The sequence below is a fragment of the Poecilia latipinna genome, unplaced genomic scaffold (assembly GCF_001443285.1).
Source record: "Poecilia latipinna isolate Pla-1442-1.1 unplaced genomic scaffold, P_latipinna-1.0 Scaffold2247, whole genome shotgun sequence".
Taxonomy (NCBI): Eukaryota; Metazoa; Chordata; class Actinopteri; order Cyprinodontiformes; family Poeciliidae; genus Poecilia; species Poecilia latipinna.
This window is the reverse complement of record NW_015114863.1, coordinates 21,478-35,784: the sequence shown is the minus strand read 5'-3', so window position 1 is coordinate 35,784 and position 14,307 is coordinate 21,478. Positions and strand designations below refer to the sequence as shown.

The following is a 14,307-nucleotide window of genomic DNA, read 5'->3' as shown; positions in this document are numbered from 1 at the left end:
CTTAAAAAATACAATTGTTTATAAATGTTGCTTTGATAGATGTTTGAATATGGTTTACAGTAACAAAAAAGCGTGTTGTGATTGATTAAATGCGCTGATACGTCATTGTGCTGCTAAACACATAAAGCAGAGTGGAGTGGTGGACCGCTCCAAGATGGCCGCCCTAAATCTCGTCAGCGACAATAGGCGAGAGCGGTCCATGAGGGTCAATCCTTATATTATGTCTATGGTTCAACACGCCTGCATCTCTCCACCCCTGTCCCGGCCAGAAGACGTCCCACTGCCTGGCTCCGCCCCTTCACGCCCATCTTCCTCCATGTCCACCAGTCTCTGCAGGTACTTGATGTACCTGATGGCGGCGCGCAGCGTCTCCACCTTGCTGAGCCTCTTGTCGGCGCTGTGGCCCGGCAGGTGGTCCCGCAGCTTGGCGTAACCCTGGTTCACGCACTTGACGCGCTGCCGCTCCCGCTCGTTACGCTTCTGGATGAATGCCGGCTCGAACGGGCACTCATAGACGCTGAAGTGCCCGTGGTGGTGGAAGGGGGACAGGTAGGGCAGGATGCCGGCGGGACCCCTCAGGGGGCCCTTGTACAGGCTGAGGGCAGCGGGGTCCACAGCGGGGGGGTAGAACAGGAAGGGGACGGAGGCGGAAAGAGACTCGGAGTGCTGGGTTCTGCTCCGGTCTTCCCGGCCAGCAGGGGGCGACGCAGCGAAACGGTCGAAGAGCGACTGAGAGAAGGCGGAGCTCATCGTACAATCGAGCAATCAGGAGCGAGGACACCTGACTGGATCAGAGAAGCTTCATGATGGTCACCTGTGAAAAGACAGAGGGATCAGTTTACAGCATCTCCACCAGGGGGCAGACATGAGCTCCGAGGATGAGGAGATTACCTTCACGAAGCAGGAAAGTACGACGATGCATTTTTTTTTGCCCACATGAGACTCATATCGAAAGCAATTAATTGTGTGGTAAATTAAAAGGAGCTCAATAATTTATCGTTTTTCTCTTTCTACTGAAAACTGGATGACTAAAGTCTTCAGTCTGGAGCTTTGGTGTGATGTTTTGTTTACAGATACTCAATAATTAATTATTTATTTTATTTATTTATTTTTTGTTTCTTCCAAAGTAAAGTATTTATTTACTTTGGATATTTAAAAGACGACGGAGGGGACCCTGGCGGTCTGATCCTCTGCTGCAGAAGCTGGCTCTTGGGACATGGAACGTCACCTCTCCGGGCACGTCCCACCCGGAGGAGGCCCCAGGGAAGTCCCAGGACACGCTGGAGGGACGATGTCTCTTAGCTGGCCTGGGAACGCCTTGGGGTTCCTGGAGGAGCTGGAAGAAGTGGCTGGGGAGAGGGAAGTCTGGGCCTCCCTTCTGAAGCTGCTGAATGTGTTATTGTGACAAGCCTAACTGTATCTGACATTTTCACTGCAGTGTTAACGGCCCAGTTCCGATCTTTTCCACTTCAAGATGTGCAACTAAATATTTCATAGCTTTCAAAGAGTCTGCTGTCTGAATGGTCATGTTGCATTTTATCCGACTTTTATGTCATTAACAAGAGACATGCGTTTTAATTTGGTAAATATGGACGCAAAGAATGGCTGGAAATAATAACGAACTGGTGATCTGGTGACCATGCTGTCTTTTATAACTCTCAACAACTTAAAAAAGAAGGCGGTGGCCGTCTTTACTGCAGTAAATTGAGCGCTGCTGGGAGATGGCTACATTCTTCTTCTGTTCATGCAGAAACCGTTCACACATAGGTCTGACGGCGATTGCATTTAATTAGTAGTAGGAATGACCATGCAGAAAAATGGGGATTTCAGCAAAAAGTAGGAAACTAGCAGCCGGCAAAGCTGGACCAGTACCAGTTGAACTTCCTCCGCACAGACAGAGGAAAGTCAGTATTGGACAACTGCACCAAATAATTTCCTCTTCCTGCTCAGTTTCTATGACAACCATTAGTTACTGTCTGCATGCTGACTGGTTGCACCATCACAAACATCAACTCTACTGGTCTTTAACTAGACCATCAGGACGTACCAGGAGATGCGAGTGTCCAGTTGAGATGTTCAAATCTTAAAGTTTCTCCAAGCTAAAGACTTGACGACCATCTACAGAACTAGGATGCACTGATAAATCGTCCTGGGAGATCGGTAATCAGCCGATACTTAACCCTGAAGCCGATCTCATTCAGGTCTAAAAATCAGCCACTGTTACCAATACAGCAACTTTCTGGCTATATTTTGCAACATTTCAGACAAAAAAAATTAGCATCAGCCAAAATTGGAATCATTAGATCAGTCAGTCAGAAAACTGGAATTTCTATACAGAACCAGAACCAAAAACTGTTTCATCAGGAATCTGCTGGTTCCTCTGAGAACCTTTGAAACATTTTAAGCTCATCTCAACCCAAATCAGAAGTGTTTAGTTTAGAGAAGATGTCCTCAGAAATAAAATGTAAATCAGAACCAGATGATTGATTTGTCCTGTTAAATTGTCCTGCTAATTATAAATGGAACCGCCCAGAACCTCACAGAACCGCCTGGTGTCTCACCTTCAGATGGAGCTGCAGCAGATCCTCCTTCAGTTCCTCTGGGTCTCTGAGTTCAGGATGGAAAGATCCGACTTTACCTGCTGAAGCTCCGCCCTCACAGGTGCGTGTGTGTGTGTGTGTGTGTGTGTGAGTGTGAGAGAGAGAGAGAGAGAGAGAGACTGTCAGGTTGGAAACCAAACATCAGATTCTGCAGGTTTTTCTCTGACGAACATTCACTGCTCTGATCAGACGTTTCATGGTGAGAACCTCCACTTTGGTATTGACAAGTCCTCCCAGTGAGTCCCAGTATGTTCCAATGTCTCCCAGTCCTCCCAGTGTGTCCCAGTACGTTCCAGTGTCTCCCAGTGTGTCCCAGTATGTCCCATTGTCTCCCAGTCCTCCCAGTGTTTCCCGGTCCTCCCAGTGACTCCCAGCGTGTCCCAGTCCTCCCAGTGTCTCCCAGTTGGAGTGATGTTCACATCAAAGCAGCATGCTCCACAGAATGAGTGTTTGCAGTTTCCTCTCCCTAAATCCCGATATTCCAGATGAAAGGCGTCAGACACACACACCCTTCCTGTCATCACACGTCTGCTGGCACCGCACACGCTGATGACTGTTTACACACACACCTGCAACCTGACACTCACCTGCGCTGATCCCAGTCTGCAGGTGAGGACGGAAGCTCTCATTAAGGTGCTCAGAGTGCCGTCTGATCTGAGGTCAGTCGTTAGCGGCAGGAAGTCCAGCATCTTCCTCAGGCGACTTTACATGAACCAGTTCTGAATCTCTCAGTCTCAGATATGGCCAGATGAAGGTATATGCAAGTTATTTTGCTGCTTAGGGCCCCCCCACACCACCAGGGGGCACGCAAGAGCAAATATATATTCATATATTAAACATAATATTGAAAAATACAAACTAAATGCTGTCACACATGGAAAAACATTTTTTTTAATTTGGCACATAAATCATATGCTGATCATTGCAGGCAAGTTACTTGAATCAGTCTGCGTATTGGTTTACAAGCTACTGCAGTCCAAAGTTTTAAATGTTAGCATATATAAATATAACAATATAAAAATAAAACACACAAGTGTGAAATTACAAATAATGTAAATTAATAAATTAAATAAATAATGGAAGTATGTGAATCTACACAGCTTAGGAATGATGACGATCTGGTGTTGACCTGTTGGCATGGGAACCCCCAAATGAAAATTTGTTCAGGGCCCCAGAAAGGCTTGGGCCAGCCGTGTGTGACCTCCTAAGAAACAAACTTCATCAGCTTCACTCTGAGTCAGTGTGTGTGTGTGTGTGTACTTGTATAGCTATGAGGACATTTTGCCTTGTCCTCACAATTTAAAAACAGAGTTTATGGATTAGGGAAGGGTTTTTCAAAGTGTGGACCGCAACCCCGTGGAGGGGCAACAGGCAAAAAAAAGAAGAAAAAATGTAATCCAATAGATTTTTAACTCGTAAATCTAAAAATTTTCCTTGATAAAATGTAATCCGATTTTTACAACGGAGTATTAGGGCTATGCTAAGAAAAAAAAAGTAAAATTACAAGAATAACGTCATAATATTATGACTTTAATATAATGGCTTTATTCTTGTAATTTTACTTTATTTTAATATGGCCCCATTACCCCATTGTTTTTAATCCATTTTATGTAGATGTAGCATTTCAGGCAATAAAATATTTATTCCCAATTAAAAATGGAATTGAATTGTTAGCTTGTTAGCTATTGTTGAATTTAAATTTTTAATGTATTTCTAATATTGTATAAAAAGGCTTAAGAGGTTAAGTGAAAAATCTGCAGAATGTGGGAATTTTTTTTATCTGTTTACTTGGTTAATCAGAATAATCAATAGAATAACTGATTAATGAATTAATCATTAGTTGCATCGCTAAATATATCTAGCAAAAAATAAAAATATTTTCTCATGGTTTATATGTTTTATTCTGTGACTTGTTCCTGCTTTTGCCATGTCGCATCAAGTAACGGAAGGGAATGTGAGTCCCCACAAGTATAGAGAGACAGGCATGTGTGTGAACATGACAGCTGCAGCAGCTCCACATGTAGAGACATGAATGTGATCAGAGCATCCTTCAGACTGAACCTCCATTTCAAGCAGCAGGTCTGCCCAAATCACCCAGAACCTCCAGATGTAAAATTATTTTTTTAAATGTAATTTTTTATATAAACCAACTCAGGAAGAATAGCTAATGAAGCATGCTGCTGTTGCCAGCATGTTTCTGAAACATAAACCAGTGAACAAATTCCTGCATGTTCTCCAACATTAGCCCAGAAAAACTTTAATTAAAATAATTTATGCTTGGTTTATTGAGTAGGTAAAAAAACCCCCCAAAAAACATCCTTTTAGTTTTTAAAAAATTATATATTTTTGGCATGTGAATACTTTTGAGCTGATGATTTTGGCCCACATGACAAAAATATTGGACATCCCCTTGTCTAAAACGAACTATTAGAGAAAAGTAGAACTGAAAAAAGTAGACCACGAACATGTCCTCACTTCCCACAGTGACCTCAATTTATGGGTGGATATGTTTATAGTGATCCTCTAAATGCACTAAGTACAAGAACACACACACACACACACACACACACACAGTTCTGTGAGGATCAGAAAGAAGAAGATGACCAGCTGCTGATTGTTAGAAATGATTTATTGTCAAACATCTAAATATCCAGAGACACTGAGACAGACATGGTCATGAGTTAACATCCAGATCTGGGAGGAAATGTCTTCACGCGCACACACACACACACACACACACACACACACACACACACACTCTCATCCTCTGCTTAGCAGGACCTGACACATTTAACTACCTTCAGCTCCTAATCACTATGACCTCCAGGATGGCCTCCAGGAGGATCAGTACCTGCTCTGATGGACCTCTGCTCCTGATTTCATCTTATTAGTTTCAAACAGAATTGAGTCCATTGGCGGTTCTGATCCAGTTTCTGATGGAACACATGAAGCTTCCAGCTGGGATTCTGAGACAAGTGGTTTGTGGACATCTGAGTGAGATGCAGAGACACACCGTCCCTTCATCTGATGGACAGACCTGTCCAGCTTCAGAGGGACAGACAGAGGAGGACAGCAAGGAAGAGGAGGACAGATGAAGGACGGATGGAGAGTCAGAGATGGAGGACTGATGAGTGGACCAGTGGATGGACTGGGGCAAGGGGACATATGGACAACTGTCCCTCAGCCCATGTATGGGTACTTCCACTCTGTGAGGGGAACATGAGTCTGCTTCACCACCCGGGGAGACGTCCACCTCAGGACGTAGTGAGGACCGCCGGGCTTATCGTTGGTACCTGGTGGAACAGGTAGACATCCGTCAGTGATCATCCAACCAACCGTCTGACTAACCAAACATCCAGCCATCCATCCGTCCATGTTGGATGAACCCTCCCCACCCACCTGAAGCTCTGGCTCCTCCAAACGGCTGCTGGGCCACAATGGATCCGGTAGATTTATCGTTGACATAATAATTCCCAGCAGCATTCCTCAGGACTCTGGCGGCCTCATCGATCACCTTCCTGCAGAACCAACAGGTCTGACTCAGAACCAGGACTGAACCCACCATGCACAACTGAACCCACCATGCTACCAAAAGCTAATCAGCTCCAGCTCTTTACTGGTCCGGTTGTAGGAACCCGGTGGACCAACTAAACCAGTTTGAAACCAGAACCTGGACTGAGCTCAGGGTTCTGATCTGTTTGTAGAACTCTAAAGTTCTGATCCTAAGAGACCCACTGATTGTGCTCTCAGGTGAGAAACAGGAGAAGACCTCATGAACCAGAACCAGAACCGGACACAGACAGGTGGTCCAGAGCATGAGAACTCCTTAAACCTGCTGGTTTGTTCCAGGAAACTTAGGAGAACCAGAACCAGAACCAAAGGAGATCCACACAACTTTCAGCCTGTTTCCGTGGATGACGGACAACAACACGCATGTGCAGGAGAAACTATCTTACTGGTCGTGGGCGAACACAGATCCGGTCAGAGCGTATGGCGACGTGTTATCAACCAGCCGCAGAACCTCAGCGTAGTTCTTCTCTGGATAGACGTATATGGTCAGAACCGGCCCAAAGATCTCCTGGAAACACCACAAACACAAGGTCATGACCTCCAGCACGCCATTTGACCCATGTGTCATCAGATCTCTTTGAAGCTTCACAGGTAAGTCTCTGCAGTCACCTAAATATTTTGTTAGCATGCCAGCCTGCTAATAAATACTTAACTAGCAAACTAACTCATCTATATTTAGCTACTATGCTAAATATTTAGTTCTGAGCTAAAATTTGTTTGAATATTTAATCTGGAAATTAAATGTTTGACTTGGAATGAAATATTTAATTAAATAAAATATTTTATTTGGGGTTAAATATTTAGTTAGCTAAATATTCTGACCTCATTCATGATTGGGTCCTGAGGGTCTTTGGTCACAATGATCGTCGGCTCCACAAAGTAGCCTTTGCTGTCGTCACATTTTCCTCCGGCGATGATGCTGAGGTTCGAGGAGGACTTGGCGTGGTCCAACCACCTCTTGATCCTAGCGAAGGACTGGAGGGGGCGGAGCCACAGGGACAGATTAGCCACAGAGCTAATGTGGAGTTTTAACGAGTTAACGAGGTTTACCTTATCGTCTATGACGGCAGAGAAGAAAGTGCTGAAGTCCTCGACAGGCTGAGGGTCAGAAACATCCAGTTAGTCCTCACTCTGGGTCTGACCACACACCCTGAACCTTGCAGGGGTCAGAGGTCACTCACGTCTCCCACTCGGATGTCCTTGTGGATGTCCAGCAACTGCTCTCTGATCTGCGGCCAGCTGCTGTCGGGAACGTACATCCTGGAGCAGGCTGAGCATTTCTGGCCGCCGTACTCGAAGGCCGAGCGGATCGTCCCCAACACCACGCTCCGAACGTCCGCAGATGAGTGCACGAAGTGGAAGTTCTTCCCGCCGCATTCTGCCGACACAGAGTGGGTCAGAACCATTAATGAAGATTGTTATTAAACTAAAGTACCGTATTTTAAACATATTTTGTCCTAATTAACCACCAAACAATGACTTGTTCACAGAAGTAACGACATTGCAGACAGAAAATTAAAAGCCATTTATAAATATATTTGCAAGCTGTCATGTAAACTAAAAACATGAAGTAATACAGCAGCTTAATGAAAGCCAGGTATAAAATAAATTAAAGTTTACCGTAATCTGCCATGAAATAAAACACATGAAACAAAACTTCCACAGGTAGGACGTATTTATAATAAATCTGCTGAGTAAGCAGTATGTGACATAGCATCGACATGCACATTACCACAAGGTAGGACGGATTTACGGGTAGCACAGATCTTCAGAACACCGGGACCTGAAGGATCGGTCACCACTCACCTCCGGCCAGGCGCGGAAACGTCCGGTATATGTCTATGTTCTGGGCCACCTGCTTCCACAGACGCTTGAAAGTCCTGCAAGTGGCAAAACAGACGTGGTTGCCATGGTAACACCAACGGAACCAGAGGCGGTTGGGTCGGGCGTCCTTACGGCACGCTGCCGGTGAAGTTGATCCCTGCCAGGTGCGGGGAGGAAGTGACGGCGTCGCCGAACACGGGGCCGTCGGCCGGCAGGAACTGGATGATGTTGGGCGGCAGGCCGCACTCACGCAGGACTCGGTAGACCGCATAGCTGGCCGAGACCGCTGTGTCACTGGGCTTCCACAGAACCACGTTACCCTGGGGCGCACAGGGTCAGAGGTCAGTTCTCTACAAGTCAGGGCACAAGTCCAACTCCAGTCTCAAGTTTTTAGAGTGCAAGTCCAAGTCAAAGCTCGTCATTAGGGCACAAAGGGCACAAAGTCAAGTGTCAAGTCTTTGAGGCTCTGAGAAAGGTCGGATCTGCAGAACTCGGGTCGGACCTGCAGAACTCACCATGAGAGCAGGTGTTCCTGCCAGGTTTCCCCCGATGGCGGTGAAGTTAAACGGCGCCACTGCTGCTACGAAGCCCTGAAACACAGGCAGGTCCAGAACCGGTCAGAAAACCCAGAACCAAACGGACCCAGTAACCATGGTGATGGCTCCCTACCTCCAGCCCCCTGTACAGTGCAGTGTTGGTGCTCTCCTTGGTGCTGATTGGCTGCTGAGCCTCCAGCTCCACGGCGTGCTTGGCATTGAACCGGAAGAAGTCGATAAGTTCTGCAGCGGCGTCGATCTCCGCCTGGACCACCGTTTTACCCTGAACACCAAGTCATGGGTCACCCAAACTCCAGGCGGTTCACTTGACCTCCAGGGGGTCACCTACCTGTCCGATCATGGTCTTGGCCAGGATCTCAGCCCTCTTGGGCCCACTGATGACGTCGGCAGCCTTGAACAGGATCTGGGCCCGGTCTCGGACGGGTTTCAGGTCCCACTCCCTCCGGGCCGCCAGTGACGCCTGGATGGCCTTATCGATCAGCTCCTGGAGGAGATCCAAGATGGAGTGAGGCTGCGATTCCGCAACAGGTCGTGATGCTCAACTACGATTTATTGCTCACATCCGATCTTTTCTGCGTGTTCATTCATGCTACTTATTAAATCAGACTTTTGTGGTAACGGGTTTGACCCCAAAGCGACCCGCAGATGAAGAACGTCCCCTAGTAATCCTTTGTTTACGGCAGTAAAGATGGCCGCCCAGCGCTCCGTTTACGGCAGTAAAGATGGCCGCCCAGCGCTCCGTTTACGGCAGTAAAGATGGCCGCCGCAGCGCTCCGTTTACGGCAGTGAAGATGGCCGCCGCCATTGCTGAATGAATTTTAAAGCTGTGGTGACATCATGGTCACCACATGAAAGAGGCTAAAAAGGAATCAACCAAAATGTCCGCCGATGTTTAAGTCCAGATTTACCGCCTTCTTCTTCTTTTGCTGCAGAATGATGACGCATGTCTCACATCAAGGACATAAAAGTCAGATAAAATTCAACATGACCATTCAGACTGCAGAGACTTTGAAAAGTATCAGATTTACTTCCAAATATGGAGCAGATTGGATTATTTTTGGGGGGTGAAATGATCAGAATTGGGCCTTTCAGACTGCTGTGGAAAAGTCAGATATCGATTGAAGAAAGAAAAGAAAGAAAAGAAATCGGATATCAATCTCATTTTCCTGCTGTGTGAACGCTGCCTTAGATCGGGTCTAGGCAGAAAACCCAAAACCTAAATTTAGATTTTTGGCTCAGGCCATAAATCTAAACTCTAATTCAAATGTTTGCCTTGGTGGCGTCATGGAGAGCTTTGACTGGATTTAAAGAGACGGAACCGGAGTTTTACCCGGAAGTTATGTCGATGAACAATGATATTGTCAAATGATGGTAATGGAATAATAATGCAAGAAGATCAATAAACTTTACACTCTATTGAACATTAAACACTGGAACTGGAAGACATTTTAAATATTCCAAATAAATAAACAACACAACAAATAAAATTAATTATAAAGTCTTTGTAAATTGTCCGGGTGAACCGGTTCTGGTTCTGGGCAACATACCTTGTCAGCGTAGCAGAACTTTGCCACCTTGTGAGAGTGGTTGAAAGGCTGGAAACAGAAACGTAGAGAGGTCAGAGGTCAGGAGGAGCATCTCCAGAACATTAAGTGGTTCCGTGTCTGACTCACAGACAGCTGGTACCGGACGTCTTTGGTCCAAACCAGTTCATCTCCTACCACACAGGGAACCTCCTCCGTCCGCCCCTTTAGGCCGTCCAGCGCCTAAAGGGTTAAAACAAAGGGTTAAAACACCCAGTAGCAACCCAAACGGATCAGAACCGGGCCTGGAGAACCACCACACCTTCTGCAGCTCGGCCCGTTCTGGACTTCCCGCCTCGAAGCCCAGGATGGGTTCGTTCTTCACTTCCACAGCCAAACCCGGGAACGTTCGGAACCTGGAAGCAGAGAGCTGTTCGTGTCTCTGGTTCTAGACCAGAGACACGTAAACGGGTCGTTGGTTCTTGATGGGTATTTTCCTCGAACCTTCATAAAAGAACCACAGACAACGTGTCTGAATTTTATGGCCAAGCTTTTGCAAAAGGAGAAGATTCAGCAAACTGCTCCTCCGAGCCGTTCACAGAGCGTTCTGCCCTCTCTCTGCTAGAGCCTTTTATTTGGGAAAACAAAAGTCAGAAAAGATGAACAATAAAACAGATGGCAGCTCCATCTGACACTCGGGTCATCAGGAATCTGGAGGAACAATCAGTTTTCAGATTCTACACAGCAATCAAAAGGTTTTAGCACCGTACGTCATTACTGGTTGACATTAGACTGAATATGAATAAAATGATAACACAAAAAACCTCTAACAGTTCTGACCCGCTGGGTCGCAGCAGAACTAGAAACCCAGAAGACATGACTTCTTCTGACCCAGTAGATGTGAAGCTTAAACCTGGATCGGATCAGAACCAACCGGATTGGACCAGATCTCTGCAGAATGCTTAATAAATAAACAGACTCGGCTCCTCTTCGGTCCCATTTCTGGTTCTGGACCCCTTCTTAAATGTTCTCCGGTTCTGATACAGGAACAGGACCAGAACAGAACCGGGCCTTATTCCAAATATCAGCTTAAACTGATCATCATATGGCTGCAGGTCCCACCTGGTTCTGTCTAGTTCAGAACCAGAACCACGGGTCCAGTTGAGTATACAACTCGGTTCTACAGAACTTTAAATATTTCATGCGGTTCTACTCTGGGCCAGTTTGTTTCTATTAGACGTTTCAGAACCAGAACTTTGTTTTCAGACACCAGATTTGGGTCAGAACCTTCAGATTTTTAAATTAGAACCGGTTCTGGTTCTGTTCCAGCATCCTGTCCAGAACCCAGAGAGCCAAGCCTTTGATTAATTTTAGCTTCTTGTAATAAAACCTGGACTGGACTCGGTTCTGTCCTACAGGTTCTGCTCTGACTAAACCAGGTCACGTTTTTCGAACTCACCCTGTTGTTCCACTCATTTTCCTTATCGGTACTTTGGACCGGGTCGGATCGGGTCAGAGCGGCTCAGCTGGACGGCTTCCTGCGCTAGGCTGCAATTAACAGCAGCAACCTGAACCCTGACCCGACAAAGAGGAGGGATCAGAACCAGAACCAGGTGGGTTTTTCCCACCAGAACTGGGCGGCCTTCACCCTGCGCCGCTGCTGCAGCTGGAACAACAAACAGGGGCCCTGAGGCCCTGGGGGGCCTGATAGCTTCAGACTCTGACCATCTGCAGCTTTCCTCTGCATGGAGGTAATCGATTTTCCAGATCAATAATTCTAGAAGCAGTTCTGGTGTTTCAGTAGACCAGAACCTGCAGAACCAGTCTGAGTCGGAGTCTGAAATACTTATTTGATGATGTTTGGAAAAAAAATCTCCATCTGTTAAACTCCAGCTGGTTTTAATCATTAGACATGTTGACAGTTCAAAGGTCAAGCCTCTTCTAGTGCTGAGTCTAGTTGACATTAGTTACACATTCAGTACTCAAATATATGAACAGAAAACAGAATTAGCCAAAAATTCCCCCCAAATAGTCACCAGGGGGCAGCAGAGGAGAGCTCAGCTGTGACGGCTTTGAGGAAAACTACAGTCCCGATACTACAAAGATGGCCGAAACATGAGTAGCTGACCGAGCAGCAGGCTTCTTTTGGGTTTTTCATTATAGCTCAGTTTTATTTCATTGTCACTGTTTGTCTAAATCAGTTTTTATTAGTGAATTAGTTAAATGTTTAGTCTGCTTAAGCAGAGGGCCTCCTGGAGGACATTAGTTTGAAAGGCTAAAAAAATAGTCAAACACGAAAACAAAGGATATTACGAGTATAATTTCAGTGTGTTCTACTTAATGTTAATTTCATTTCATTGTTTATTTCTGTTTATATTTTTATTTTTAACGAGGCTGCTATTTCTATTGTGACCACTAGATGGCAGGAACAGTTACAAACTACCAATTTAATTCCTGCTGTTTGTTGACCTGCGCTGAGTTTCTACTCTCCAGAGATTAAAGAAGTAAATCGGATGTTTTTATGGTATTTTCAAGTTATTTCCAGGAAACAATCAACAACACGTGTTTCCTGCTGAGTGTCTGCGCAGTTGCAGTGGAGCAGCTGTCCTGCAGAGGAGATCAGAACCAACCTGGACCTTCTTCCTCAGGCTGCAGGAGATCAGGTGTCATTAGGTAACACACCTGAAGCTCAACAGCACCGCGTGATCAGGCGCCTGTTGTCCCCACAAAGTTACTGAAAGTGTCAGTGGGTCAGATGATCATCTGAACACCTTCTGGAAGTCGTCGGAGTCTCGTGTCCGCTCATGTGAAGTTCAGCGCCGGGACTTACCCCCTCCAGGACCGGCCCAGGAGCACCCGGACACGGAGCATCTTCCGTCTAGACCCAGCGGCGCTCAGAGAGAAGAGAAGCGGCTGAATGGTCCCGTTCCAGCCCCAAAAACCTGATCAGTAACCGATCCGGAATGATCAGGTAGATGACAGGAGGGTAACTGGAGGCAGCTACCTGCTGCCAGGGGGGCAGGCTGCGACCAGGTCTCCCAGTCCGCCTCAGAATCAGCCCCACTCATCCAGGAATTCTAAACTACTGTAAACGGGTGTTTTTACATAAATATCCCTCAACGTGAGGAAGTGTTTCACCTTAAAACTATTTAAAAAATAATTCTGGTCAATTTCTAATATCCCTCAGATAAGTGGAACCTTCCAGAGGCGGGTATCTTTCTGACCAATCACAGAGCAGCACTATTTTATTAGCCAATCAAAGGCCGTTACTGAAACGCCAAGCTGCGTAACTTTTGTCAGAGTGGGTCTGTTCCATTCACACACCGGCGAAGCTGCTGGCGCACCGGAAAGGCGGAGTTTGGACCCAAACAAAAGGACTGTTTATTAAAAAGAAGTATTGCAATATGTCACTGAATATGTTGAATCTAATCAGACTGTGTGTTAACCTCCAGATGATCTATGGAAGTTAATATTTAATTTCCTAACAATCATAAAGGAGTGATCTGCCTTGAGAAATCGAAATATTACAATATTAATATTAAACGTAACAAAGATGAGTAAGTAGTGATATAAAGATGAACGCTGATTACACCAGCAGGTGATCTCTGGTGGGATTCATTTTTCATTCATCAACTGTTACTTGTCTGTTAAACTTACTCTCGTCATCTCGTCTCCACAGATCCTCTTCCTCTGTCCATCTCAAAGTTCCCCCTGCTCGTCTTGTCACTATGGGAAGCAGAGCATTTAGCCGCAACGCTCCCAAACTCTGGAACTCACTCCCACCTGATCTCCGTAACATCGAGTCTGCAATATTTTAAGTCCAAACTAAAAACCCATTTGTTTGAACTCGCATACAGCTTCTCATTCCTCCCTCTCTCGGCTTCACTTCGAACCGGCCCACACACCGGCTGACTGGTAAGAAGTAGATCCAGTGAATTTAGGTTTCCTTGAACATAAATGTAATATTTTGAAAGACAATTTACGAGATGAATGAATGAACATCAATTTAAGCTATTCAATTTCCAGCAACCACAGGAAATTATTTAACTTAGAAAAATCTTCATAAAACACTTTAATGTGAATCAGAGGAACTTACATAATTAAGTCCAACCTCAACATGTTCACCTTTAATCCTCCTCTGATGGACCCTCCTTCCATGCTATAATTAGCTTGTATATTCTGGGATGTACTCCAGTACAGGGAGTTTGATGTCCATGCGTGAGAGTACCCGCA

At 45.7% G+C, this 14,307-nt stretch overlaps 2 protein-coding genes across 4 annotated transcripts; both read right to left on the bottom strand.

The window, feature by feature from the left end:
- Positions 1-231: 231 nt before the first annotated feature.
- Positions 232-921, bottom strand: LOC106936944 (achaete-scute homolog 5-like). Its single transcript, XM_015018203.1, has one exon. It carries the CDS (start codon positions 748-750, stop codon positions 232-234), a length of 519 nt encoding a protein of 172 aa, XP_014873689.1. The 5' UTR covers positions 751-921.
- A 4,290-nt stretch (positions 922-5,211) lies between these two features.
- Positions 5,212-14,289, bottom strand: aldh4a1 (aldehyde dehydrogenase 4 family, member A1). Of its 3 annotated transcripts, none has more exons than XM_015018208.1 (15): positions 14,171-14,289; positions 10,397-10,490; positions 10,225-10,317; positions 10,099-10,146; positions 8,880-9,035; positions 8,664-8,813; positions 8,510-8,584; positions 8,127-8,314; positions 7,977-8,050; positions 7,352-7,548; positions 7,221-7,268; positions 6,993-7,145; positions 6,557-6,678; positions 6,000-6,118; positions 5,212-5,893 (listed from the first exon to the last, which is right to left on the bottom strand). In XM_015018208.1, exons 1-15 carry the CDS (start codon positions 14,230-14,232, stop codon positions 5,781-5,783), a joined length of 1,692 nt encoding a protein of 563 aa, XP_014873694.1. In that variant the 5' UTR covers positions 14,233-14,289; the 3' UTR covers positions 5,212-5,780. The 3 variants fall into 3 exon arrangements, with proteins under 3 accessions (XP_014873694.1, XP_014873695.1, XP_014873696.1); XM_015018209.1 differs by lacking the exon at positions 14,171-14,289 and adding an exon at positions 12,905-13,092; XM_015018210.1 differs by lacking the exon at positions 14,171-14,289 and adding an exon at positions 11,534-11,691.
- Positions 14,290-14,307: the final 18 nt, after the last annotated feature.

Excerpts from the sequence above, each read along its gene's own strand:
- LOC106936944 (XM_015018203.1), bottom strand. The coding sequence starts at position 750 with ATGAGCTCCGCCTTCTCTCAGTCGCTCTTCGACCGTTTCGCTGCGTCG.
- aldh4a1 (XM_015018208.1), bottom strand. The coding sequence starts at position 14,232 with ATGGAAGGAGGGTCCATCAGAGGAGGATTAAAGGTGAACATGTTGAGG. Across the intron at positions 8,814-8,879 it reads CCAAGACCATGATCGGACAG|GGTAAAACGGTGGTCCAGGC; the intron begins GTAGGTGACCCC and ends CTTGGTGTTCAG. Across the intron at positions 8,315-8,509 it reads CAGGAACACCTGCTCTCATG|GGTAACGTGGTTCTGTGGAA; the intron begins GTGAGTTCTGCA and ends TGTGCGCCCCAG.